The following is a 27791-nucleotide window of genomic DNA, read 5'->3' on the forward strand; positions in this document are numbered from 1 at the left end:
TTGTACGAGTGCAGGATATAGACACTTAGTGGCATATGGAAATTTGGGTCAGTCCTGGACACATGCTTGGATAGCCAAAGTGGTTAAGGCAACTGAGTGCGTAAAGCAGAAAATCTAAGTTTGGGCCCTGGTGTGGCCCAGAATTTCATTTGTCACTAAAAAATTGTGAGTTGCAGTCTAATCATATTCACAATTCTGAATTCATTTCTCCTATTTCGCGGAAACCTCTCTTCTTATAAATTCTCAAGAACCAGTACATAGATACATGCATACATTCATTAATCCTTGTTCTATATATCATGGAAATGGTATTTCATAGTGATGTGGACTGTGTTGCTTTAACATAAGTTTTCTTATCACAAAATAATTAATTAATTAATTTTTTTACAGTTACTACTTCATATCTAAGAATTCATCTATTGAGTAGGAGTTGTCAATCAGAATTTTTTTTTAATTTGCTTTTAAATGTTGGTTGCCTATCTGTCAGACTTTTAATACTATTTGGAAAATGACCAAAGATTTTTGTGGCAGCTTAATTCACCCCTTTCTGTGCCGAAGTGAAATTTAATCCAGAATAGTGAATATCATCCTTTCTTCTAGTGCTGTAGCTATGTAATTCGCTGTTATTTTTGAATTGGGATGGGTTATTAATGACAAATTTCATAAGTGAATATATGTATTGCAAAGGTACTGTGAATGTCCCGAGCTCCTTAAATATTGTAGCTATGCAATTCGCTGTTATTTTTGAATTGGGATGGGTTATTAATGACAAATTTTGTAAGTGAATACATGTATTGTAAAGGTACTGTGAATATCCCAGGTTCCTTAAATAAATGTCTGCAAGGTGATCTTAGGTGGGCTCCAGCTATTATTCTGATTACACGCTTTTGTACAATGAATTCTTTCTCTCTTAATGAAGGATTGCCCAAAAATATGATGCCATATGAAAGCAGTGAATGAAAATAGGCATAGTAGGCTAATTTACTGATATATATATCACCAAAATTTGCAGGAACCCTAATAGTATAAGTAGCTGAGTCTAACTGTTTCAGTAGATCATCTATGTGTTTGTTCCAATTCAATTTTTCATCAATGCACACACCCAGAAATTTTGAGTATTCTACCTTAGCAACAGACTTCCATTCATAGTCTATATTTATCAATGGTGTTAAACCATTTACTGTACGGGATTGTATAAACTATTTTGTTCTCAAAATTATGTGAGAGTCCAATTGCAGAGAATCACTTAATAATTCTGAAAGACATTATTTGCAATTTCCTCAGCTGATTCTTGCTTCTTGGGTGTGACTACTATACTTGCATCATCACCTTCATGAATATAGAGTGGCAAGTCCTTAATATATATTAAGAACAATACGGGACCCAAGACTGAACCCTGGGGACACGATTCTTGATACCTCCCCAGTTAGAGGACTCTGTTGGTTTTTGTAGACTATCTGTACTGTTAATTTCAACCTTCTGGATTCTTCCAATTAAGTATGAATCAAACCATTTGTGCACTGTCCCACTCATACCACAATACTTAAGCTTATCTATAAGAATTTCATGACTCACACAATCAAAAGCCTTTGAGAGGTTACAAAATATCCCAATGGGTGATTTTCAGTTACTCATTGCATTTAATATTTGATCAGTGAAAGCATATATAGCATTTTCTGTTGAAAAGCCTTTCTGAAAACGAAATTGACTTTCCGTTAGTACTTCATTTTTACAAATATGTGATGCTACTCTTCAATACATGACTTTTTCAAGAATTTTGGAAAAAGCTGTCAGAAGTGAGACTGGGTAGTAGTTGTCTGCATCAGATCTATCCCCTTTTTTCTGCAATGGTTTAACAATAGCATGTTTCACTCTATCTGGTAAAATTCCCTGTTTGAGTGAGCTGCTACATATGTGGCTGAGAATCCTACTTATTTGTTGGGAACACGGTTTTAATACTCTTTTGGAAATGCCATCAATTCCATGTGAGCTTTTACATTTGAGTGAATTTATTATTTTCCTAATTTCAGTAGGAGAGGCGGATTCAATTTCAGTTTTATCCAATTGCGTAGGTACTGCCTCTTCCATATACTGCCTTGCATTTCTAATGAATAGCCGGAACCTATATTCTCTACAACACTGAAAAAATGATTATTAAAAATGTTTCCTACTTCTAACGTCTTGTTAACAAACTTTTCATTGTGTTTGATAGAAATACATTCTTCCTTTGCTCTCAGTTGCCCTGTTTCTCTTTCCACAATATTCCAAACTGTTTTAATTTTATTATCAGATGTGCTAATCTCAGACATAATGCGCTTTTTAATAACTTTCCTTAATACAGTGCAGTGGTTTTTATAATGTTTCATTGTTTTGGGATCATTACTCCTCCTAGCTATAAGATACATTTGCCTTTTCTGTTTACAAGATATTTTTATCCCTTTAGTAAGCCATTGCTTTTTACATCGTTTCTTACAATTATATTTCACTGTTTTCTTAGGGAAACTTTTCAAATATACTCACAAATTTATCATGAAATAGGTTAAATTTTAAATTAGCATCATGTTCCCTGTACACCTCATCTCAGTCTGTGTTGCAAACTTTCCTTAAAATTCTTAAGTGTTAAATCGTTAATGGAATGCACTATTTTGGAGGACTGTTTTGCGTTACTGTATGGTGCTGTGCCATATATTGTAACTAGCAGTGCATCATGATCAGACAGACCATTCTTAACAGGAAAAGTTTTTATTTGATTAAATTCATCTTGGTCTGTGAAAATTTTATCTATCAGTGTGGTGCTTTCCTGTAGCACCCGAGTAGGAAAATCAATAACTGATGTCAAATTGCAAGAACCAAATAATACTTCAAGGTCAAGATTCCTATGTGACTCTTTCAGAAAATCTACGTTTAAATCCCCACAAACAATAATTTGGTTTCCATTGTCTGACAGATAACACAACAGGGAATACAAGTTTTTCAAAAATAGTTGAAAATTTCCCAATGGGGACCTATGCATGGCTACAATTATAAAAGTGCATTTATTTAGTTTAAGCTCACATTTACGTGCTTCTATGTGTTGATCCATGCAAAATTTTTTAGTTTCCAAATTTTTCACAGTACGACTGATTTTATCGTATATGTAAACTCGTCCTCTCTCCATAGTGTCTCTTCTTACATGGCTGAAACCTTATATCTACCTACATTTACCATTTCCATACCTGTGACTACATGATGTTCAGACAGGCATAGTACATCTATTCCACCATCAGTTTCTAAATCTTCTATACAAACAAGAAGCTCATCTACTTTTTTTTAATCACCTGATATTCTGAAGAATAGTGAAGAATCTAGAAATACATTGCAATCATCTGCTTATGGATCCTGTATCATTCATTTCACGACCCTTATGTGAGTGGCATAGGAACAAGCCCTAATATGTAGTACAATTGCAGGTAGTCTGTGTTGATACAATACATTATTACTTGTTCCTTAGATCAGGACTATGACATTTTGTGATGATGTGTGACATGTCAGTTTCACATAACATTTCTTTACTCTATATTACTTTTTTTGTTTACTGTTTTATATCTGAAAGTTCATGTATTGAGAAAAAGGAGTTGTCATTGAGAAATTCTTTTAATGTGTTCTTAAATGCTGGTTGACTATCAGTCAGACTTTTAGTGTTATTTGGTGAATGACCAAGGACTTTTGTGGCAGCATATGCACTCCTTTCTGTGCCAGTCAGATTGAATACAGAACGCTGAAGATCATCTAAGGTTGTAGCTATGTATTTTGGTTTTAGTTTTGAATTGGGATGAGTTGTTAATAACAAATTTCATAAGTGAATATATCTGTTGTCAAGGTACCATAATTTTCGATGAGCTCCAGCTATTATTCTGGTTACACACTGTTGTGCAATGAATACTTTTTCTCTTAATGATGAATAGGTGACGAAAAGCTAACTCTTGGTTCAAGAATGATGAAAGAAGGTTGTGTACGTGGAAGAGGCCTGGAGATATAATGATGAGAAAGAAATTTAGGAACCAGGTTTTAAATTGTAAGACATTTCTAGGGACAGATGTAGACTCTGACCACAATCTATTGGTTATGAATTGTAGATTAAAACTGAAGAAACTGCAAAAAGGTGGGAATTTAAGGAGATGTGACCTGACTAAACTAACAGAACCAGAGGTTGTAGAGAGTTTCAGGGTGAGCATTAGGGAACAGTTGACAAGAATGGGGGGAAAGAAATACAGTAGAAGAAGAATGGGCAGCGTTGAGAGATGAAATAATGAAGGCACCACAGGATCAAGCAGGTAGAAAGACGAGGGTTAGTAGAAATCCTGTGGTAGGCGACGATATATTGAATTTAATCGACTAAAGGAGAAAATATAAAAATGCTGTAAATGAAGCAGGCAAGAAGGAATAGAGATCAACAGGAAGTGTCAAATGGCTAAACAGGGATGGCTAGAGGACAAATGTAAGGATGTAGAGGCATATATCACTAGGGATAAGATAGATACTGCCTACAGGAAAATTAGAGAGACCTTTGGAGAAAAGAGAACCACTTGTATGAATATCAAGAGCTCAGATGGAAACTCAGTTCTAAGCAAAGAAGGGAAAGTAGTAAGGTGGAAGGAGTATATAGAAGGTCTATACAAGGGCGATGTACTTGAGGGCAATATTATGGAAATGGAAAAGGATGTAGATGAAGATGAAATGGTAGATATGAAACTGCACCAAGAGTTTGACAAAGCACTGAAAGACCTAAGTCGAAACAATGCCCCGGGAGTACAAAACATTCCATTAGAATTTTTGACAGCCTTGGGAGAGCCAGTCCTGACAAAACTCTACAATCTGGTGAGCAACATGTATGAGACAGGCGAAATACCCTCAGGCTTCAAGAAGAATATAATAATTCCAATCCCAAAGAAAGCAGGTGTTGACAGATGTGAAAATTGCCGAACCATCAGTTTAATAAGTCACAGCTGCAAAATACTAACTCGAATTCCTTACAGACGAATGGAAAAACTTGTAGAAGCCGACCTCAGGGAAGATCAGTTTGGATTCCGTAGAAATATTGGTACACGTGAGGCAATACTGACACTATGACTTATCTTAGAAGAAAAATTAAGGAAAGGAAAACCTACGTTTCTAGCATTTGTAGACTTAGAAAAAGATTTTGACAATGTTGACTGGAATACTCTCTTTCAAATTCTAAAGGTGGTAGGGGTAAAATACAGGGAGCGTAAGCCTATTTAAAATTTGTACAGAAACCAGATGGCAGTTATAAGAGTCGAGGGACATGAAAGGGAACCAGTGGTTGGTAAGGGAGTGAGACAGGTTTGTAGCGTATCACCAATGTTATTCAATCTGTATATTGAGCAAGCAGTAAAGGAAACAAAAGAAAAATTCGGAGTAGGAATTAAAATCCATGGAGAAGAAACAAAAACTTTGAGGTTTACCAATGACATTGTAATTCTGTCAGAGACAGCAAAGGACCTGGAAGAGCACTTGAATGGGATGGATAGTGTCTTGAAAGTAGGATGTAAGATGAACATCAACAAAAGCAAAACGAGGATAATGGAATGTAGTCGAATTAACTCAGGTGATGCTGAGGGAATTAGAATAGTAAATAAGTCACTTAAAGTAGTAGATGAGTTTTGCTATTTGGGGAGCAAAATAACTGATGATGGTCGAAGTAGAGAGGATATAAAATGTAGACCGGCAATGGCATGGAAAGCGTTTCAGAAGAAGGGAAATTTATTAATATCGAGTATAGATTAAAGTGTCAGGAAGCCTTTTCTGAAAGTGTAGCCATGTTTGGAGGTGAAAATGCTAAAGAAGAATGCTAAAGGTTAGATGGGTAGATCATGTAACTAATGGGGAGGTACTGAACAGAACTGGGGAGAAGAGGAATTTGTGGCACAACTTGACTAGAACACGGAATCGATTGGTAGGACATGTTCTGAGGCATCAAGGGATCACCAATTTAGTATTGGAGGGTAGCGTGGAGGGTAAAAATCGTAGAGTGAGGCAAAGAGATGAATATATTAAGCAGATTCAGAAGGACGTAGGCTGCAGTAGGTACTGGAAGAAGCTTGCACAGAGTAGAGTAGCATGGAGAGCAGAATCAAACCTGTCTCTGGACTGAAGACCACCACCACCACCACAACAACAACAACAAAAGATGATGCTATATGAAAGCAGTGAATGTAAACAGGCATAATAGGCTAATTTACTGATATGTTTATCATCAAAATTTACAGCAAACCTAATTGCATAAGTAGCTGAATTCAAACGTTTCAGCAGATCATCAATGTGTTCCTTCCACTTGAATTTCTCTCCAATGTACACATCCAGAAGTCTTGAATATTCTGCCTTAGCAAAAGGCTTTGGTTGAAAGTCTGTCAATGGGTTTATACCATTTCATGTACAGAACTGTATAAACTGTGTTTTCTCATTATTTAGTGAGAGTCCATTTGTGGGGAATCACTTGGTAAATTTTCTGATTATTTACTATTTCCTCAGCTAATGCTTCTTTGATGGGCGTGATAACTATACTTTTATCATCAACAAAAACATCCAGGTTTGCATCTTCATGAATATAGTGTGGCAAATCATTAATACATATTAAGAACAATAAGAGACCCAAGAATGTGGGACACTGCTCTTGATGTCTCCCTAGTTAGAGGACTTTGCTGATGTTTGGAGACTATCTATACTGTTAATTTCAACCTTCTGCATTCTTCCAGTTAAATAGGAATTAAAACATTTGTGCAGAGTGTCATTCATACACAATACTTATGGTGTTGTAGAAGAATTTCATGATTCACACAGCCAAAAGCCTTTCAGATAACACAGATTATCGCACTGGGTGGTGTTCGGTTATTCAGAGCATTTAATATTTTAGTAAAAGCATATATAGCATTTTCTGTTGGAAAGTCTTTCTGGAAATCATTGATTTATACAAATATGTGAAGTTACTCCTTAAAACATTACTTTTTTCAAGAACTTTGGATAAAGTTGTCAGAAGCGAGATGGGCGATAGTTGTTAACGTTAGATCTATCCCCTTTTTTATGCAATGGTTAACAGTAGCGTATTTAAGTTTGTCTGGAAAAAATGCTCTGTTTCAGTGATCTACCACAAACATGTCTGAGATTCCTCCTTATCTGATGGAAACAAGCTATTATTATTCTGTTGGAAATGACATGAATTCCATGCGAGCTTTTATTTTTGAGTGAATTTATTATTTTCCTAATTTCAGCAGAAAAGGGCGGCTGCATTTCAGTTTTATCATATTACATAGATATTGCCTTTTCCACACAAAGCCTTGCTTTTTCTGAAGAACAGCTGGATCCCATTTTCTCTACAACACTTAGAAAAGAATTATTAAAAGTATTTTTCACTTCTGACTTTTTGATACCAAATTTTTCAATAATTCTGATAGAATCACAGTCTTTTTGTGCTATTGGATGCCCTGTTTTCCTTTTACCAGTATTACAAATTGTTTTAATTTTATTATCAGAGGCGCTAATCTTAAACATAATGCACAGGCTTCTGGATTTTTTAATGACTTTTCTTAACACAGTGCAGTAGCTATTATAATGTTCGACTATCTTTGGGTCATTACTCACTTTAGCTACAAGATACGTTTCCCTTTTCTGTCCACAAGATTTTTTATCACTCTAGTAAGCTTCAGCGTTTTAGATGGTTTCTTACTATTACGTTTCACTGTTTTCTTAGGGAAACTATTTTGAAATATGCTCATAAAGGTATGATGGAATAGGTTAAACTATAAATTAGCAGCTGGTTCCCCATACACCTCATACCAGTCTAATTCTTGCAAGCTTTCCTTAAAATTTGCAATTGTTAGTTCGGTAATTGAGCACGCTATTTTGGAGGACTGTTTACTTTATTGTATGGAGCTATGTCATTTACTTTAACTAGCTCTGCATCATGATCAGAAAGACCATTCTTAACAGGAAAAGCTTTTATTTGATTAAATTTATATTTGTCTATAAAAACAATATTTATCAGTGTGCTGCTTTCCTGTACTATCCGAGTAGTCAAATTGAAAGAACCAAGTAATACTTGAAGGTCATTCTTTCTATCAAGCTCTTTCAGAAAATCTGTGTTTAAATCCCCAAATACAATAATTTGCTTTGTCTGGCAGATAACACAACAAATAATCCAAGTTTTTCAGAAACAACTGAAAGTTTTCCAATGGTGATCTGTACACAGCTACAATTATAAAAGTACCATTATTTATATTAAGCTTTCAGGCACATGTTTCTGTGTTTTGCTCTAAAAACGTTTCACAGTGTGCATATATGCCAACTCTTCCTCTCTCCATAGTCTCTGTTGGTCCATATTGCATATGGGGCCTGAAATGGCATAGTGAAATGCTGTAACTGGTATTCTTCAAAATAAAATAAAATAACATCTTAAAATAACACCCGTTGGTGAATTTCCTTGACATTGACTGACTGTGCATAGTGTCTCTACCTACATGTGCTGAAAAATTATATTCAGCTACATTTACCATTTATATATGTTTGACTATGTGATATTCAGACAGGCATAGTACAACTATTCCACCCTCAGTTTCTAAATCTTCCAAACAAACAAGAAGATCACCTACAGTGTCTTTTAATCCTCGGATATTCCAATATACTAACATTATTTTTCATTTACTTTTATGAGAATCTTGTGATATTTTAATGTCTCTAGTACCTGCCGGTCTGAGCTTCTCATTAAGCTTAATTTCATTCATTGTTGTATCATTGGATACTGATCTTAGCCTACAAAAGAGGTACTTCCATGAACTTTAGTACCTCTCTCCCCATTAAGTACATTTCTATCTGTGATCTACGCAGTGTAGATGTAGATGTAGACGCAGAAGCAGCTCACCGTTGCTGGTGAGTCCCCACCCAGTGACGGTGGCGTCGGAGCCGGCGAAAGTCTCGCTGACCTGCGACCTCGATGGCAGCTTGATAGGCTTCACATAGTCTGCAACGAGAGGCACAAGCAAGCGTTAGATAAAGTACTCAATCTGGCCGTATTCGTCCATGCGAATTATCTGTATTTCTATTGGTTCGTACACAACCAGCAGTCTCATCACTAGAAATGGTCAGGAGAGGAAGCATTTCTCGTTTAAGTTATTTAAAATGAACATTTTCAGATTCTAATAGTGGGAGGAAAACATTATTTGGTAACATAAACTTGACATAACGAGAGCTACGGAAGAAATATGTTATTTGTAGTAAATGTCTTGTTATTATTTATGTGCGATAGTAATATGATATATACGGTTGTTAATAAATGTATACGGTGCTATCAACAGCTTTGAAACGACTTAGTAATAGCTACGTCCTTCTAGAAACTTAGTTACAATCATAAACACATTACTTTACTTAACGATTTAACTGAACTGAAAAGAAATTTCACTTTTCATTAACGAGAATCGTGATTGTATGATTGTGTACTAAACCAGAACTTTTCTACAGTGATAAGTTTACCGTAACTGTAACTAAGGTAGACGGACGGCCGTTCCACGAGAGGGACAACTTCAAATGGTTCAGATGGCTCTAAGCACTATGGGACTTAACATCTGAGGTCATCAGTCCCCTAGACTTAGAACTACTTAAAGCTAACCAACATAAGGACGTAACACACATCCATGCCCGAGGCAGGATTCGGACCTGCGAGCGTAGCAGCAGCGGGGTTCCGGACTCAAAATCCCGCCGCGCCCGTCACGTTTTGTGGTCTTCCATCGTCCACCAGTGCCTCCAACCATGTGGCGACTCCCCCCCCCCCCCCAGGTTAGTAAACAGCTGACCGCCCCCGTGCTTTACCCTCGCTACCACCAATTACACAGAGTATGTGTATTTATTGTATTGGTATGTTTGGACACTCAAGTTACGTCAGACGGTTTATTAATCTGACCTCTGGTTTCCTAGGTTCGCCATTAAAAATGGGGCTCCCTACTACGTGATACGTGTATTTTCGGTTCCGCCTTGATTTTTATTGACGAATGCCTTAAACAAAGTTTATAGTCTTTGATACTTTTAGTTCTTCATCTGCAATCAATTTGCACATGGATGCACATGTAGGCCCAATAACTTAATTAACCTCCTCCTCCTCGATTTTTAATCTTACATCCCTTTTTCCAGGTGGTTTTTCTTTATCCTTGTAGTAACGGGGCTGGTTAACGGATTACGTTTCTCAGAAAGACGCTCTACTGATGATATGTTATTTTATGTTTCTTATATTCTGTTTTAATGTTATTTATTTCATTTAACTACGGTTCTTTTTGCCATATTGCTTCCTCTCCTGCACTATTCGCCCCAATGCTCTTTTCGTTATAATTTATTGACTTCTCCCCCTCATCATAATGTTGGATTCTGTGACTACGAAATTTGATGGCCTTTCCGTTTGCTAATTATGTGACACTACTGTAAGTACTTTTCATTCAGTTTTATTTTTAGTGGCTATCCTTCTTTTTTAACTTGTATAGAGTACAAGCTTGCTTTATTTTCTATGTACTATCACCTGAAGACGCTGCTTTAACGTATCAAAACCGGTCTTGTGAATAAATTATCAGTTAACATCTGTTAGTGGTTTTATTCAAGTTCCGTTTACCATTGCTTTTCGTCGATTAGTACCACAAATCTATAATTATGGTTTTCATGCTACCAATCTTTGATAATAAAAATGTCTCAACTGGCCTCTGAAGACGCATCGGTGCCGCCCGACCGCCGTGTCATTCTCAGATCGTAGGCGTCACTGAATGTGGATATGAAGAGGCATATGGTTAGCACACCACACTCCCAGGCGTTGGCAGTTTATTTGAGCAGAGCGGCGACTCCTCCAATAGCTCCTCAATTGGCCTCATAAGGGCTGAGTGAAACACACTTGCCAACAGCACCGGACCATCATCCATCCAAGTACTAGCCAAGCCTGATAGCGCTTAACTTCGGTATTCTGGCGGGAACCGGTGTTACCACTGGGGCAACGCAGTTGGCCTCCTAACAATAAACTTTCACAGCAATAAGATACATTTTCATGTTGAAAAATAAAGATTTACACTGTTCAGTGGTTCAAGGCTCTAAGCACTATGGGACTTAACATCTGAGGTCATCAGTGCCCTAGACTTAGAACTACTTAAACCTAACTAACCTAAGGACATCACACACATCCATGACCGAGGCAGGATTCGAACCTGCGACTGTAGCAGCAGCGCGGTTCCGGACTGAAGCGCCTAGAAACCCCCGGCCACAGGATTTACACTGTTATGAGGAATTAATACCTTTCAGCCTGACCACATAATTAAGAGACATGTTTCTAGATAGAGTGTGCTGACATTCAGTCGACTTATAGACATTTAGAGCAAAATTCATCGGCGCATAAGACTTGTCCCTGACAGTTTGAGTCATTTCCTCCGTACTTCACAAATATCAAGGCCACTGTGTCTACTTTGAAATAGTCAGGACCGAAAACTGAACTACTAGCACCTATGATGTACAGAATGTCCACCTGTATTTGCGATTAATATTTTACTTCCCATAAGGAAGAAAAAAATAAAAGAAAATGTTACTGCACAAAGTATAGGGTTTTCGCATTAAATTTCCTGTTTCAAAACATTGCAGTTAGAGAACCACTGATTAGAAAGACATCAAATTTGGAAAGCATATTATTGACAGGGGGAAATGACATGGAACACACACACACACACACACACACATACACACACACATGCGTGAAAATTTTACCACAAGGCGACTCTGTAAGCGTCTTTGCGTAAATGCAGTTATGCAACAAGTGACAGATGAATCGTAGCACAACAGGTGTGGTTTGAGTTGCTCATTACACCAGCCGTACTATTCAGATGTATGACTGCAAAAGTTCGGGAGTCAGCAGTTGTGGCACTCCTAGGTAAGACCGTCCACCATGACAACATCGTACCACATCAGATGGGAAAAATCGAGATCGAAAAGCCACATAAAAAGCAAAATGTCATTGGCCTTTATCTGCCGTGAGACTGGAGCAAGACATGTTAAATACGCTTTCCACCATTTTCTGCAACAAGTTGAAAGTGTGAAACAAGGTATTCCACAACAGATCGGAGTGTCTCAGGGGTCACGTTCAGAATGCGTTGCGCAATGCGTGCCTTCAGTTCAGCTACGTTCGTAACTGGAGCACTGAACACAACATCGTTCAGACAGTCGGAAGTCGCACGAATTAAGATCAGGTGATCTCGACGGTGAGGCCGTAGAGAAATGACGGCTGATAATTCTAGCGTTTTCGAAATGCCTCTGCAGCAGACGATTCACTGGCTGTGCAATGTGCTAGGGAACTCCATCTTGCATGAAAATGATCTTACCCCACACATCCACGCTGTTGAAGGGTTGGAATGGAACACACATGGCGTTTATCAGTGACGATACAGGCCTCATATCCTCGAAAAAATACGACCCTTCAACAAACGACGGCGCACGACAGAATCAACTTAGAAGAGTGAAGTAGTACCAAGTTGATGTGCGTGCGGACTTTCTGTGTCCATATTCTGCAATTCTGCGTATTGGCATGTCTTTGGAGACGGTAATGTTTTTCTTCTGTCCACAGAATGGTCCGTGGTCATTCATTGTCCACTTCCACGCGAGCAAGAAATTCCAAAGTGATCGATTGTTTTGCTGGCAGGTCAGCAGAAGGTAGCTTCTGAACTTAGGTGATTTTGTAAGGACAGTAGTGCAGGATATTTTGTAGGATTTTATGCACTGTGGTCGTAGGCATGTCCATTGTTCGGGCAATTCCGTGTGCACTGAATGCTTGCACAGCACCGATCGATCCCTCCTGCAATTCTGTGACCATGTTGTGACACATGTCGGAAGAACTGCTTTCCTCCCTCTGATTACAACGCAATTTTTTTAAAAAAATCCTGTATTTTCGAATTTTGTAGTGATTTTCTCTAGACCCTTAGGAGACATTGGACCAATACCTTTTTTCATAGTCTTGAGTGTCTGGAGATTCTGCAGGGCTACTGGCGCATGCCCACCGTCCTTGTAAAAGAGTTTTACCAGCAGCTGGCGATCCTTCATAGAGACAGTTATGTTGGGCCTTCAGGATGTGTGCCGTGCACCTGTTAGTGTGCGTATTCTGACGCTTATAGCGACAGCTATTGGTCAAATTTTCGTTAAAACTAGTTGGTTCCATGTCGTTTCACCCTGCGTCAATAATATGCTGTTGAAATTTGACTTCACTCTGAGAAGTCGTCTTCGTTCTACAGCGTTTTTAAACGGGAACTGTGATTAAGAGGAAAGTGTAACAATTTCGACTATAAAAATATTTAAGAGTATGATAAATCGATAAATTCTGCGTGTCATAGCTCCAAATTCTATGTATTTTGAATTACTTTCACTTTGGAGAACAAGGACAAGATCTCACAATGCTGTCGCTGTCAAATTTCTTAAAAAGAGACTCGACCACAAGATAAAGTTCAGTTAAAATCTAACAAATAACGGTGGCTATCCATTTTTCATAAAAAATAGAAAAAGTAAAAAATCGCGTCTTAGCTTTGTGATAATTGCCGAAAATAAATTCCCTTCTGCTTCTCTCTTCATAGATTTAAATCTACAATAGTTCATTCCAATTTGATTCGCTTGCACAGAAATAATTACACTTTTGAACGGGACCAACCTATACTAGCAATGTGATGACATTCAAAATCTTTCAGGCAAACCTCACGCCATATCTCAAGCGCGAGACGTTGGAGCCTGTGTTTGTCGGTGACAATTTTGTCCTGTGCGTGTGATTGCTAACTCCGTAGATATTCAAACAGTAGAATTGTGACTTGGAAGCCATATCAGCACTAGGAACAGAAGTATCTAAGTATCTCTGACCTCCATCACAAAAACCTAGATGACATTTCAGTGGAGACACTCACCGGTGATGGTGATGGGATCGGACCACAAGATGACGCCGACGTCGTAGTAGGCGGCATTGCCGTCCGGAGTGTAGAAGGCGTCGTTCTTGATGGCGTCGGTGGTAGCGAAGGACTGGCTGTTGTCCCCAGACGTGGGCCGCGGCTCCAGGCCTCCGAGCAGAACGGTGAAGAAGGAGCCACTGCAACAGGGCGCGAGCAGCGGCTCAGTCCCGCTCAGTCAGCATGTCTCACGAGAAGGCCGACATACTGAATTAGGTATCAGAAATTGTTCACAGTGGAACATCATAATACGGTGTATCCTTTTAATCGTCCCATGACCTTTGAAATGGCAGACAACCGACCACGGAATAGAAAAATAAGAACAATTGCTTTGTAGTAGAAAGGCTTGTGGACCAGATGAGATACCTGTAAGATTCGACAGGGATTATACAAAAGAACTTGTTCCCTTTCTAGGAGCGTTTAATGTAGATCGCTGGAGCAAAGAGGGGAACCAAGGGATTGTAAAACAGCGCACGTCACTCCCATTTCCAAGAAGGCTCGTCTACAGATGCACGATATATCGTTGGCCTCAATCTGTCGCAGAACTGTAGAACCTGTTACATGTTCATGTATTATGACTGTTTTGGAGAAGGAAAACTCCTCCGTAAAAATAAATCAGGATTCTGCAAACAGAGATCTTGCGAAACTTAGCCCGCTGTGTTTCTCCGTGAGATCCACAGCGCTGGTGACATAGGCGTTCTGGTTGATGCCGTGTTTCTCGACTGCCAGAAGCCGTTTGACACTGTGCTGCACTGAAGTTTGCTGAAAAAATACGAGCGTAGCGACTATCAAACCACACTGACGACTGGATTAAAGACTTCCTTGCAGACAAAGCTTAACACATCGCTCTTGACGGAACAAAATCGACTGATGCAAAGGCAACCTCCAGACTACCCCAGGGAAATGTGACAGGTCCGTTACTTTTAGAATGTACGTAAGTGATATAGAAGAAAGCGTGGAAGTTCTTTAAGACTGTTCACAGAAGATGCGGTTGTGTATAAGAGAGTAGCAACGTTAGAAGACAGTAACGATTTGCATGGGGATAAAATAAGGGAAATCAAAGCTCATACGGAAAGATATAAGTGTTCGTTTTTCAGCGCGCCACACGAGATTGGAATAACAGCGAATTGTGAAGGGGGTTCGATGAACCCTCTGCCAGGCACTTTAATGTGATTTGCAGAATATCCATGCAGATGTAGATACGCAGACCTAATAGATGATGAACGTTAATAAATACAACATATTACGCACAGATGGGAAAATAAATCCTCTGCTTTACAAGTACAGTATTGGTGAAAAATTTCTGGAACAATATATACCGTAAAATACTTGGGAGTAACTATCCAGAACGATGCTTGGAGAAATAAACGACGTAAAACAGCAGGAAAAGCGGTTACCACATCCATTAAAGAAGAGGCTTCACAATGCTTGTTGGACCGAATATTTTAGTAGTGTTCATAGATTTGGCACGCTTACCAGGTAGGACTGACAGAAGAGGTAAAGATCCATAGAAGAGCTGTGCTTTCCGTCACGGGATCATCCAGGTCGTGTGAGAGCGTTACAGAGATGCTCAGTAAATTCCACTGGTAGACGCTACAAGAGAGGCATTGTGCATTACAGAGAGGTTTACTATTGTGATTTACTGTTGTAATTTCACTAGAGGACTTTCTGGGTAGAGCCGAACAACAAGTTATTTCCTCCCTCATTCTCGCGAGATGAGCTCTCCCAAGAATATTCTGGAAATACAGAGGATTACCGAGAGTCAAATTTCGCACTCGCCGTTCGCGAATGGAGCAGGGAAGGGGGCATCAGTATGCGGTACCACAAATGCCGTACGTCACTTTCTGGTGGCTTTGGGGAGTATTGATGTAGATATAGAATCAGACGCCATGTGGTATGGTTTCAGAAAGTCGGTTCTCTCTCGTGCGAGAGCGAGAAAACTACCCTTATCAACCGTGTGACCCGACTGCAAGTTCATCACTAAGATGAAGAAAACGTTATAGTCCCTCTTTTACTAAAAATGCTTCTATCGATTTGATTCCTAGTTCTTGAATTAGTGTCAGGTGGGCATTCGCAGTCTCCTACCGCAACGGCTGAGTCCACACGCTTGCCTGGGATACAACATGTGCATTTACTGGCACAGATCCTTTCTTCAACGCAAAATGCAAGTCTGACAACAGTTTATGTGTTCAAAAGTTAGTTTAGATTGACACAATAAATTATTGGTCATCATGCTACACTGTGATGTGAAGAGATTTACTGGTGTTTCTTTGGGAAGACATCCATGTAACATTCCAACTGTTGTTCGTCAAGAAACTCCTGATCCAGTTCCATGTCAGAGAGGAGAACTGACCGAATGGAGCCCCAATAACATTGGAAAATAGGGCAAGGTGATGAGCCTCAAGTGCACATTTCTATACAATACTCAGTTAGTCGCATGTGATAGGTTCCGACACTAAGATTAACATCTAAGTTGGCTTGAGATTAACATCTACGTTGTCTTGTAAGGACATTATATGTGTAGTAAGCCTGAACGCTATCATAGTCAAAGAATTTTTATTAAGATATTACTTTCTAGTGCTATAAGCTTATTTCGGCTGCACTGCCATTGTCAAGCTATCTGCAAACATATGGAGTTGTTAGTGCATATATCTATGTCTCTTCGTAACCAATAACCATTCTGTACATATCTGTTGTAGTACTTATTACCGTAACACAGTTAACGCTGACGCTGTCTCATACTTTGTACTTCTGCATATCGTAGGTGCAGCACAGACAAAACTGTTGCTCTCTAGATATGTAATGGCTCAGCAGTGGAATTTATTGCTGAGCAATATATACTGAGACCAATTTAATATTTTCCCTCAAATCACGACCCTTTCTGGTGCGAAAGTTGTTACCATGGACAACTGGAGCGACACTAGCGCTCCAATGGTGAGAAAGCAGTCACATGCGCGTTTATTTTTAATTTTTTCGACTTAATTAACAGAACAGCTGTTATACTTTAGCGTTCCATGCATTAATAAGTTACCAAGAGACATGAATTATCGTGAGGTACATGTAAAAACAGCAGGATCACATTGACTCAAATACATAAGCTACAACTCATTCACGATGAAGTACTTCCGAATGTATCTACAGGGTGACATTTATTGAACTATACGTAAAAAACGTAAATTAATTAACAACTACGGTGTGCACACACTTTATTCGACACGTATATGTAAATACAGTTATTTAGATGTAGGTTATGACATGTTCGAATACCTGCCAAAACTGACGATTATGTGGCGCAGACGAATCGCGAAATTCTGCATGACCCGCTGACGTGTCGGAACATTGATGCAGTTGATAACGTCCTGAATGGCTGTTTTCAGGTCAGCGATGTTTTTCGTGTTATTTCGGTGCATATTGTCTTGAATATAGCCCCACAAAAAGGAATAGCACGTGTTTATATCCGGGAATATGGCGGACAATCGAGGCCCATGTCAGTGGACTCTGGGTATCCCAGAGCCAGAATAAGTTGCCCCGAAGTTCTCCTCCAGGACATCAGTTTCTTGCTTCTATGGGGTCGAGCTCCTTCTTGCATGAACCACATCTTGTCGAAATCAGGGTCAGTTTGGATAATGGGGATAAAATCGCCTTCAAAACCTTCACTTACCGTTCGGTGGTCACGGTACCATCAAGGAATATCGCACCGATTATTCCGTGACTGGACATTGCACACCACACAGTCACGCGTTGAGGATAAAGAGACTTGTCCATCGCGAAATGCGGATTCTCAGTCCTCCAGATGCGCTAATTTTGCTTGTTGATGAACCCATTCAAATGAATATGGGTTTGTTCTTTAAATCTCTAATGTAAACCACATTCACATCAAACTCCCGTTCGTCAGTTCTGTGGACAATAATGTTGGCGGAACACAATCGCTGTCCCATGGCCCTGGTTTATTTCTTTGGAGAAAATACTACCAGTGAGTCGGAACAACGGTTTCAGTCGACTTCAACTCGTACACTTGCACTTTACGCACAATCATCCAGCAATGGCAGCGAGAAAGATCTTGCTGGGCTGCGCTGTGAAGAGGTGTACTTTTGTTTTCCTTTTCGTAGTAAGTTTTAACGGAAAACCGGAAAGCTGTGTTATGGCTAACTTTATAATCCTTCCTATTCGTAAATCAGAGCAGTCGGAAGTACTCAGTTATTTTGGACAAATGGCAGCATCGCTTGTAAATACTGAAGTTCTTTATTTTGCAGATCATCTGTAAAATAAAGGATTTCAATATTTACGACCGGTCCTGCTATTTATCCAAAATACACTCCTGGAAATGGAAAAAAGAACACATTGACACCGGTATGTCAGACCCACCATACTTGCTCCGGACACTGCGAGAGGGCTGTACAAGCAATGATCACACGCACGGCACAGCGGACACACCAGGAACCGCGGTGTTGGCCGTCGAATGGCGCTAGCTGCGCAGCATTTGTGCACCGCCGCCGTCAGTGTCAGCCAGTTTGCCGTGGCATACGGAGCTCCATCGCAGTCTTTAACACTGGTAGCATGCCGCGACAGCGTGGACGTGAACCGTATGTGCAGTTGACGGACTTTAAGCGAGGGCGTATAGTGGGCATGCAGGAGACCGGGTGGACGTACCGCCGAATTGCTCAACACGTGGGTCGTGAGGTCTCCACAGTACATCGATGTTGTCGCCAGTGGTCGGCGGAAGGTGCACGTGCCCGTCGACCTGGGACCGGACCGCAGCGACGCACGGATGCACGCCAAGACCGTAGGATCCTACGCAGTGCCGTAGGGGACCGCACCGCCACTTCCCAGCAAATTAGGGACACTGTTGCTCCTGGGGTATCGGCGAGGACCATTCGCAACCGTCTCCATGAAGCTGGGCTACGGTCCCGCACACCGTTAGGCCGTCTTCCGCCCACGCCCCAACATCGTGCAGCCCGCCTCCAGTGGTGTCGCGACAGGCGTGAATGGAGGGACGAATGGAGACGTGTAGTCTTCAGCGATGAGAGTCGCTTCTGCCTTGGTGCCAATGATGGTCGTATGCGTGTTTGGCGCCGTGCAGGTGAGCGCCACAATCAGGACTGCATACGACCGAGGCACACAGGGCCAACACCCGGCATCATGGTGTGGGGAGCGATCTCATACACTGGCCGTACACCACTGGTGATCGTCGAGGGGACACTGAATAGTGCACGGTACATCCAAACCGTCATCGAACCCATCGTTCTACCATTCCTAGACCGGCAAGGGAATTTGTTGTTCCAACAGGACAATGCACGTCGGCATGTATCCCGTGCCACCCAACGTGCTCTAGAAGGTGTAAGTCAACTACCCTGGCCAGCAAGATCTCCGGATCTGTCCCCCATTGAGCATGTTTGGGACTGGATGAAGCGTCGTCTCACGCGGTCTGCACGTCCAGCACGAACGCTGGTCCAACTGAGGCGCCAGGTGGAAATGGCATGGCAAGCCGTTCCACAGGACGACATCCAGCATCTCTACGATCGTCTCCATGGGAGAATAGCAGCCTGCATTGCTGCGAAAGGTGGATATACACTGTACTAGTGCCGACATTGTGCATGCTCTGTTGCCTGTGTCTATGTGCATGTGGTTCTGTCAGTGTGATCATGTGATGTATCTGACCCCAGGAATGTGTCAATAAAGTTTCCCCTTCCTGGGACAATGAATTCACGGTGTTCTTATTTCAATTTCCAGGAGTGTATATTGGCAATAATACGGTCGTGTTGGACACGGTTCTCAGTGGAGTTAGACGTCAAAGCGAAATATTGTCATTAAAGATACTATCCTCACAGATCCAATAGCTGGAATTGTCTCTCTCATACCCATTGCGTACCCCATTTTTACCGATTTACCCATTACTTTTGACTTCTATTCTCAATCAAGGTTTCGTTTGTGACAAGAATACATAAGCTAAGAAGGGGGTGAGGAGGAGATGAGCAGAAAATAGGGGAAGAAACGAATATAAAGAAGGGACAGGGGGATATGAACCGATAGATGAGGGAGGAGGAGATGGATAGAGAGAGTGAGGGATAAAAGATGTACAGCGAGCAGGGGAAAGATGATGGACAGCGATAGGGGGAGGAGGAAGAGATGGACAAATGAAGGGAGAAGTGGAGAGAGATAGAGGGCGAGAGGGGGAGAAGGAGACGTATATACAATTCCCATACATGTTTAGCAATTGCAAAGATTGTTGAGTCAGCTAGTTATAAATATTTCCGGGGTCAGTTTCAGTTTGCCCATCCTTCTGGAAGTCCCTGCTTGTTCAGTTTATCAGTATCAAAAGTCACTAGCCATCTGGCTCGGTATGTGGTTTCAAAAGGCTAATGTTATCCAACTATTTGTCGATCTACAAAGGTTGTCTAACACGTAAGATTTTTTATGTTGTTGTTGATTAAGCGCGTCGAGGATTGGTATTATTTATTCCGTGCTTTGGTGATTACGTTACTGTCTTTTGCATACAGAACGCGCTAGTATTGCTACAAAATGTGTGTACTTACGCGTCGACGCAGTGTGCAGCGGTGAGGACGGCGGTGGTCGAGATGAGGGAGCCGCCGCAGAAACCGGAGCCGTCGATCATGAGGCCCGCTTGGAACGGGAACTGCCCCTGCACGGCCTGCGAACCTTGCACGACGCGGTCTTCTGTGGATGCTGCGGAAAACAAGCGATCTCATATAGGAATTGGGAAAGAGGAACTCTTTGTTCACGTGGTCACGACCGAATTCTCTTGAGCGGTGGAAGGGGGGGGGGGGGGGGGGTGACGGGGGTTACGGAGACAGGAAGAAGCAAGCACTGCTCACTGTCGCCGCCTGAGTGGAACTGCAAGGGGTGTGAGTTGGGGTTCGTGGGGAAAAGAGTGGGTGGGAGGGTACAGTTTCGTATCGCGCTTCTATGACGATAAGAAGTGTTGGTTGGTTGGTTGGTTTGTGGGATTAAAGGGACCAGGATAAGAAGTGTCGCAGGAACTACTTCGTCATTGATTGCGAGATATACTAATCAAAAACGCAGCACATAATGGCACCACAATCACTTCGTAATGGTTTTTGCACAAACAGGAACGCCGTTTTTCAGATTGTCAATGTTGGCAGCGGTCGGACGCAACATATTCGCCGGCCGAAGTCGACCCACTCCTACCGATCCAGGAGCAACAGTTGAGAACATCGTAAACGAATAATGGAAGTATCTCACTGGTGTGATGAGAGAGAGGGGTTGGCAATAGCGATAGTCGCGAGTTCACGTCACAGTCCGCTACGAAATTTTAATATGTCAGGAAACTGTCAGCTAGTTATCTTTTAGTGGTTACCTTGTAACACTTATATCGATTAGTAGCAGCTTTATATCAGGCAACCGTGTATCTACGATAATGGAGTGTGTGTTCTTTGTTAGTTTAAGTCCTTGATTTGTGACAGGAAATTAGAGTGTCGTAATGTATATATGGAAAAGAGACAAATGATTGTTTAAAACAATAAAATTTTATAATACGTGTATATTTCTAAAAAATTAATGTGGACTGCAAGCTGGTTTATGGTTAGGGCATTTCTGTTTGTAAAATGTAAAAGACGTAGGGAAGTCCCTTCGCAACGGAAGTAGCACGGCGCGATGTAAAAGGTGGTTTTGGCGGGGGAACTGGGTGGCTACTTGGTTGGAACGGTACACATCGACGGTGCCAAGGGAGGTAATGGAAGCCGTTTTCCAAAGAATTTTGCTCGGATGTGGATTTGGCTGTTGCCTAGTACTCTCAGCAACAAGAAATGGCTCAAAGACTTTAAAAATCCGTCGCCAAGAAGTAATTTTATAGAGCATTCAAACATCAAGAGCAGTGAGTACAGTTAGCTGCCATGTCGCTTGCCACCACAACTTCGCCACTGCTCCACTAACTTCATGCATGCAGATATGTATCAGAGCATGGACCAGTTAATTTGTGCGAGTGATTTCAATAATAATCCTGATGCTATACATCTGTGTTTGTAACCATAACTTCTATCCTTATCAAGAAGCTATTCAGGGTCGTCTCCTAAGTGTTTTTAAAACCAGATATCCTGTTTCAAATGAACTAGTGATTTATTTATGTTGGTCAAATGTGCAAAGATTAGCAAAAGTTGAAGTTAAAACCGCAAGAATGAAGTTAGTTAGAAATTTGCTTAAGTACTCTCAGTTTAGTGCAAAGTATTGTCCTGCAAAAAAACAGTGCCAGATTCTGTAAATGTTACTGTCTAAAATAGTTGATTCACAGGTGACGAAAAAGACAAATACGTTAAACTTATCTGAAACATAATTTAGTCTCGAGTACTACCATGGATGATTTTCTTTGGAGTTAATTGAGTTCAGTGTTGAATAATTTGCCTTGAAAAGTAGAATATAAACTAACCAAAGTGAAGTTAAGGAGTGAGTTTTTTTGAATTAGTCTTTGCTACTGAGATAATCACAGAGCTTAACTAGTGATATTATACCAGTTTATGGGTCCACACCATATTCTCCTCATATTACAAAGATAATTGGAATATTATTGCTACTAAGGAAATCTGATATATTTCTATAAATGGAAGTATAAACAGTGTAATTGTGATATTATTTGTCTTTTCTTTTGTTTGTGGTTGTTAAATGTCAGTTAAGTCAGAAACCCCCCGCCCCCCCTCTACATGACCAAATTTAGTTCTGCACTTCTTGCAGTAACATTTAAGTACTGGTTCATGTAATAATCTTTAGTGTAACTGTTATTAGTATAAGTTTCGTACATTTTTGCTTTCCATGATTTCCAGTTTGTGCATTATTGGTAACTGCTGCTACGTGCAGCTCAGAGTGGCCTGAGTCAGTTTGTATCCTGTGTGATATTCAAAGGGAAATATTAATGAAAGTAATTTCAACAACTAATATTCAATTTTCTTAAACATATATTTCCGAATTGTTGTTGTTATGGTCTTCAGTCCTGAGACTGGTTTGATGCAGCTCTCCATGCTACTCTATCCTGTGCAAGCCTCTTCATCTCCCAGTACCTACTGCAGCCTAAATCCTTCTGAATCTGCTTAGTGTATTCATTTCTTGGTCTATTGTGCCTAATTTGGCTGGCGACGTTCATTTTTTCATTCTTATATGAATTTTACTACTTCCATTAACGCCAGAGTTAAAGACTGTTTAGTTTTCTGCTAATTGCAATATGTTCAATATTACAGTCCGATACCTTTATCCATTAGACACACACGCGGTCAAAATTCCCAAATCCTCTCAGGGGGTAACATGGTAACATTAGCTTCGGTAGTTAGGGAAGAGTGGCGTATAACGTATAACGAACTAGTGTTATAACCTGGATAACTAATGAGGAGGTATTGAATAGAATTGGGGAGAAGAGGAGTTTGTGGGACAACTTGACTAGAAGAAGGGATCGGTTGGTAGGACATATTCTGAGGCATCAAGGGATCACAAATTTAGTATTGGAGGGCAGCGTGGAGGGTAAAAATCGTAGAGGGAGACCAAGAGATGAATACACTAAGCAGATTCAGAAGGATGTAGGCTGCAGTACGTACTGGGAGATGAAGAAGCTTGCACAGGATAGAGTAGCATGGAGAGCTGCATCAAACCAGTCTCAGGACTGAAGACTACAACAACAACAACCTGGATATCAACGAGTTAATGAACGAGATCACATTGATTTCATGCTCTAACAGTATGATTGATTTCTTTTGGGAGTGACAGCTCTTAGGCAGGTATGTGTAAGAAATCTGCACCATTCGTCTTTCCACTATAAAAGAAGGGTTAGACAAATATTACTACAAATGTTGGTGAAAGCAGCTGAAGTCGATAAGACTTCACGAGAATTCACGAAATTCCCCTGCGGTCTCTGCAGGTGAATAAACTTCAGTCATCAGTTCGGAAGATCCCCTGAGTAGAGAAAGGGAGGGTTGGCTTTCTTCAGTTCTCCTTCTTCGTCTTCTTCTTTTAGAATGCAGAGCAGCTAGTTCATGTCGACCCGTACTGCAATTTTGATTGAAAGTAGTCACGGTCACACTGAGGCTGCCTGTTATAGCGTTTTTCCACTTGCAACCAAATGGTCATCTACATACGATCTTATAGGGAGTGCTCTAAAATTTTCGTCACAAACTTGTAAGACCTGCAAAGGCGACCGACTGGACAACATTCTCAATTAGAACCCATGTCCAGAAACGTATCGTTTCGCACTACAGCTATTTGAAAACATGTTTGATGCAACAAGTTAGTCATGGTGGGAGTGTTTACGTCGGATCAACTAATATCATTTGACGTCTTTTCTATCTTTCTGCCCTGGTTCAAGCCTCATTCATGTGTCTGTGATTATTGCCGCGACTGGCTGAGTAAACGTCTGGAGAATACCAAGAGAATCTGTCAATGAGTTCTTTGGCTGTCAATGAATAGAATGGCTCTGAGCACTATGGGACTTAACTCTCAGGTCATCAGTCCCCTAGAACTTAGAACTACTTAAACCTAACTAACCTAAGGACATCACACACATCCATGCCCGAAGCAGGATTCGAACCAACGCGGTTCCCATTCTAAAAGGATATTTTCGGCTCAGAAACCGGCGATTCGGGGAATAGGTGGTTTATGTTCACGAACCTCTTGCCGACCCCTGTTCACAAGTCTGAGTATTTTGACATTGGCCTCTCAATATATATATTCTTTGCGTCATTTATTTTCAACAATATTAGCTTATTCCCAAGAATAAGCAGCTTTCACTCTGTTAATACTCGGCAGAAATCAAACCTGCATTTGAATCGGACTTCCTTATCTCTTGTGCAAAAAGGTGGGCAGTATACTGCTGCATCCATTTTCACTAAGCTACCACTCGAATCCAGAAATCTTAGCAGTAATCCACGAGCTTTCAAATCGAAACTGAAGAGTTTCCTCATAGATCACTCCATCTATTCTGTCGAGGTGTCCCTTAAAAAAATTAAGTTGATTCTTATTGTATTGTTGATTGCATTTACTTAAACTTATGGACTGACATTTTTCGGGTTCATAAACATTTAATTTTATCTGTTATTACATTATGTTGTAAATTCATGTACTGACACGTTCTATGAGTTTGGATATTTGCTCGTCAATTTCGTCCTACGAAACTTGACGTGTAAATAAATAAATAAATAAATAAAAGAAGGACTCACTAGCACAAAAGGAGTCGGGAAGTATTTTGTTGTCTATAGAGAAGAAATAACAGCATAAATAGTCGGTCGCGGGAGTTCACTGATTTCGAAAGTCAACTAGTTATTGGATGTCACCTGAGTAACAAGATCATCAGGGACATTTCAACACTTCGGAAGCTTCGGAACTAGACAATTGATGATGTGATTGGGAAGAGGCGATGTTAAGAAAAAACCACTGCTGAACAAACTACAGGCAGACTTCATATACTGACAGGGACCGTCAAGCTTTGCGGATGTTGGTTGTAACAAATCAACAGTTTTCAACAGAAGGAATCACTCGTCAGTTTCAAGGTGGTATCAGCAGTCCCTAGCTCAATGAATTGGGTAGGAAGTTAAAAATAATGAATTGCAGTGGTTGAGGAGCTCCTCATCAGCCGCACACTTCAGTAGTCAGTGCTAAGTGGCTCTTGAGATGGTGCAAACGTCGACGCCATTGGGTAGTGGATGACTGGAAACGAGTGGTCTGGAGTGATGTGTCTCGCTATGCCCTGTGGCAGTCTGATGAAGGGTTTTCGGTTCGCGAATGCCTGCAGAACTTTACCTGGCATCACCTGTGGTGCCAACAGTCAAATATGGAAGAGATGGTGTTCTGGTCTTTTGCAATTAGGGTGTGTTCCCCACACAGTGCTCAAGAAAAAAGTTGTGAAAGGATATGAACACATTTCACAGCATTGTGTTCTTTGTACCGTAGAGGAAGAGTTCGGAGACGATTATTGTTTGCATGAGCGACACAATGCAACCTAGTATAAAGCAACATCTATGAGGCAATGGCCTGGAATGATCTAGCCAGTCCCAAGTCCGGACATTTGGGTGAGATAGAACGTTGACCCTAGAGCCCAACATCACTACCTTCTCTAGTTTAAAAATGGGCTGCCATTCGTGCACAGACAGAAGTCTCACTGTTATAGTTGCTATAACAGTACAAAGGTTCCCACAGTTCCTATTAGTTATTCTGACGACCGCATTTTCGTCGAGACGGTCTTATGTGTATGTGGCTGACGTAGAGCTTTGGCAGCCTGCACAATGAACTTCATCTGGCTGTTTTACTTAATCTGATGATTTATAACTAACACGCAAAACGCACTGTTAAATAAAAATAGCTTTGCAACCACGATTGTTTTATTTTTAATATATGAATTGATAGTGTCTTGTGAGGAATGTTACTACATGAAAATTAGCGAAAGTAAAATGAAGGTAATGGAGTTAAATCAGGCGATGCTGGGAGACTTAAGTTTGGAAAGGAAACTCTAAAAGGGCCAGACGATCTTTGTTATTTTGGTAGCAAAATAAGTGATCATGGCCTGTGTGGAGAGGATATACAATGCAGATCGCAGTTATAAGAAATCTTTTCGAAAATGGGTAATTTGTTAGCTTCGAACACGGATTTAAATGCTAAAAAGTGATTTATGAAGGAATTTAAATAGAGTTTAATGTTCTACAGAAGTGATTTACTTACACTAAACAGATCAGAAATTATGAGAATAGAAGCTTTCGAAATGAGGTAGTACAGGAGAACGGTGAAGATTTGGTGGGCATATCAGTCAACTAATGAGGAGGTACTGAATCACATTGGGAAGAAAAGAAATTTGTAGTACAACTTGACAAAAAGAAGGGATCGGTTCATAGGATCAGCCTCTGGTATCAAGGATTAGTTAGTTTGATGATGTAACTGGCGTGGTGTAAAAACTGGAAACCAAGGCTTGACTACATTGAGCAGGTTCAAATAGATGTAGGCGGAAGTAGTTATGGAAGGTTTTGGACAGGATAGACTAGTGCGGAGAGCTGCAGCAAACCAATCTTCGGACTGAATTGACTGCAACAGGTGCCGCATGTTGTGAAAAATCCCTACTTGGAACCAAAGATGTAACTGCTCGCCTACATCTTATTGCTCTCTCACGCTCTCACTCTGCCACTTACCAGGGATCCTCTTGGCCGCAGGAGGAGAAGGCGGCGCACGCGGCAGCTTCCTGAGGTGCGACTGGGAGTGCAGCCTGCCGGCCCGCCGCGGGTCCGCTGCCTGGAAGACAAGTCAGTGGTCAGCACAGGACCTACGTAACCAGGCAGGGGACCGCCTTGAACCTAGTCGTGACTTAACTATTGTAAGATATCAGAAATCTACTTACCAGGGGCTTCCAGGAGATGATCAGCAGAATTTTTAGTATGGTTAGAGGGAACATCGATGTTGTGGTGGTTGTTTCATTTTTGCTGTATATGTTACTTATGGTGTGTTCGGTAGTGCAGAGGTCAAGTGGTTTTCTGCGAAAGTTTATTAGCGTTGTATCCAGAGCGCTGGAGCGATACATTGGTGGATGGATATACTGTGCAAGTGTCAATAAGGTTGGTGCAAGTAAACACAATCAACAGTTGAATCTTGTACCTCTTTACTACCACGATCAGTGGTGGGCGTTTAATTTTAACTCTTACACTCACTTCCCCTACGTTGATGCAAACCAATGGTCTTGGAATTATGGCACTAGTGACTTACTGCGTCCTATGTTTCCTGATAAGCACCATCGCCAAGCCATTGATGTGATTCCAAATGGACCACGACTCGTCAATCAAAATTTCACTGGTTGGGGCCCCCGTTGTTAGCGTTTCTGCG

General features: G+C 40.8%; 1 protein-coding gene across 1 annotated transcript in view; it reads right to left on the minus strand.

Moving 5' to 3' along the window:
- LOC126456189 (brachyurin-like) overlaps positions 1 to 27366 on the minus strand; it is a 31643-nt gene extending 4277 nt beyond the window's left edge. Inside the window, exons 1-5 of the mRNA XM_050091943.1 lie at positions 27313 to 27366; positions 27107 to 27206; positions 20516 to 20666; positions 13944 to 14122; positions 8912 to 9010 (exon numbers count right to left, since the gene is read on the minus strand). Coding sequence (XP_049947900.1) covers positions 8912 to 9010; positions 13944 to 14122; positions 20516 to 20666; positions 27107 to 27206; positions 27313 to 27366 — 583 coding nt within the window. The remainder of the gene's footprint in view (positions 1 to 8911; positions 9011 to 13943; positions 14123 to 20515; positions 20667 to 27106; positions 27207 to 27312) is intronic.
- Positions 27367 to 27791: the final 425 nt, after the last annotated feature.

This window comes from Schistocerca serialis, chromosome 2 (genome assembly GCF_023864345.2).
Source record: "Schistocerca serialis cubense isolate TAMUIC-IGC-003099 chromosome 2, iqSchSeri2.2, whole genome shotgun sequence".
NCBI lineage: Eukaryota > Metazoa > Arthropoda > Insecta > Orthoptera > Acrididae > Schistocerca > Schistocerca serialis.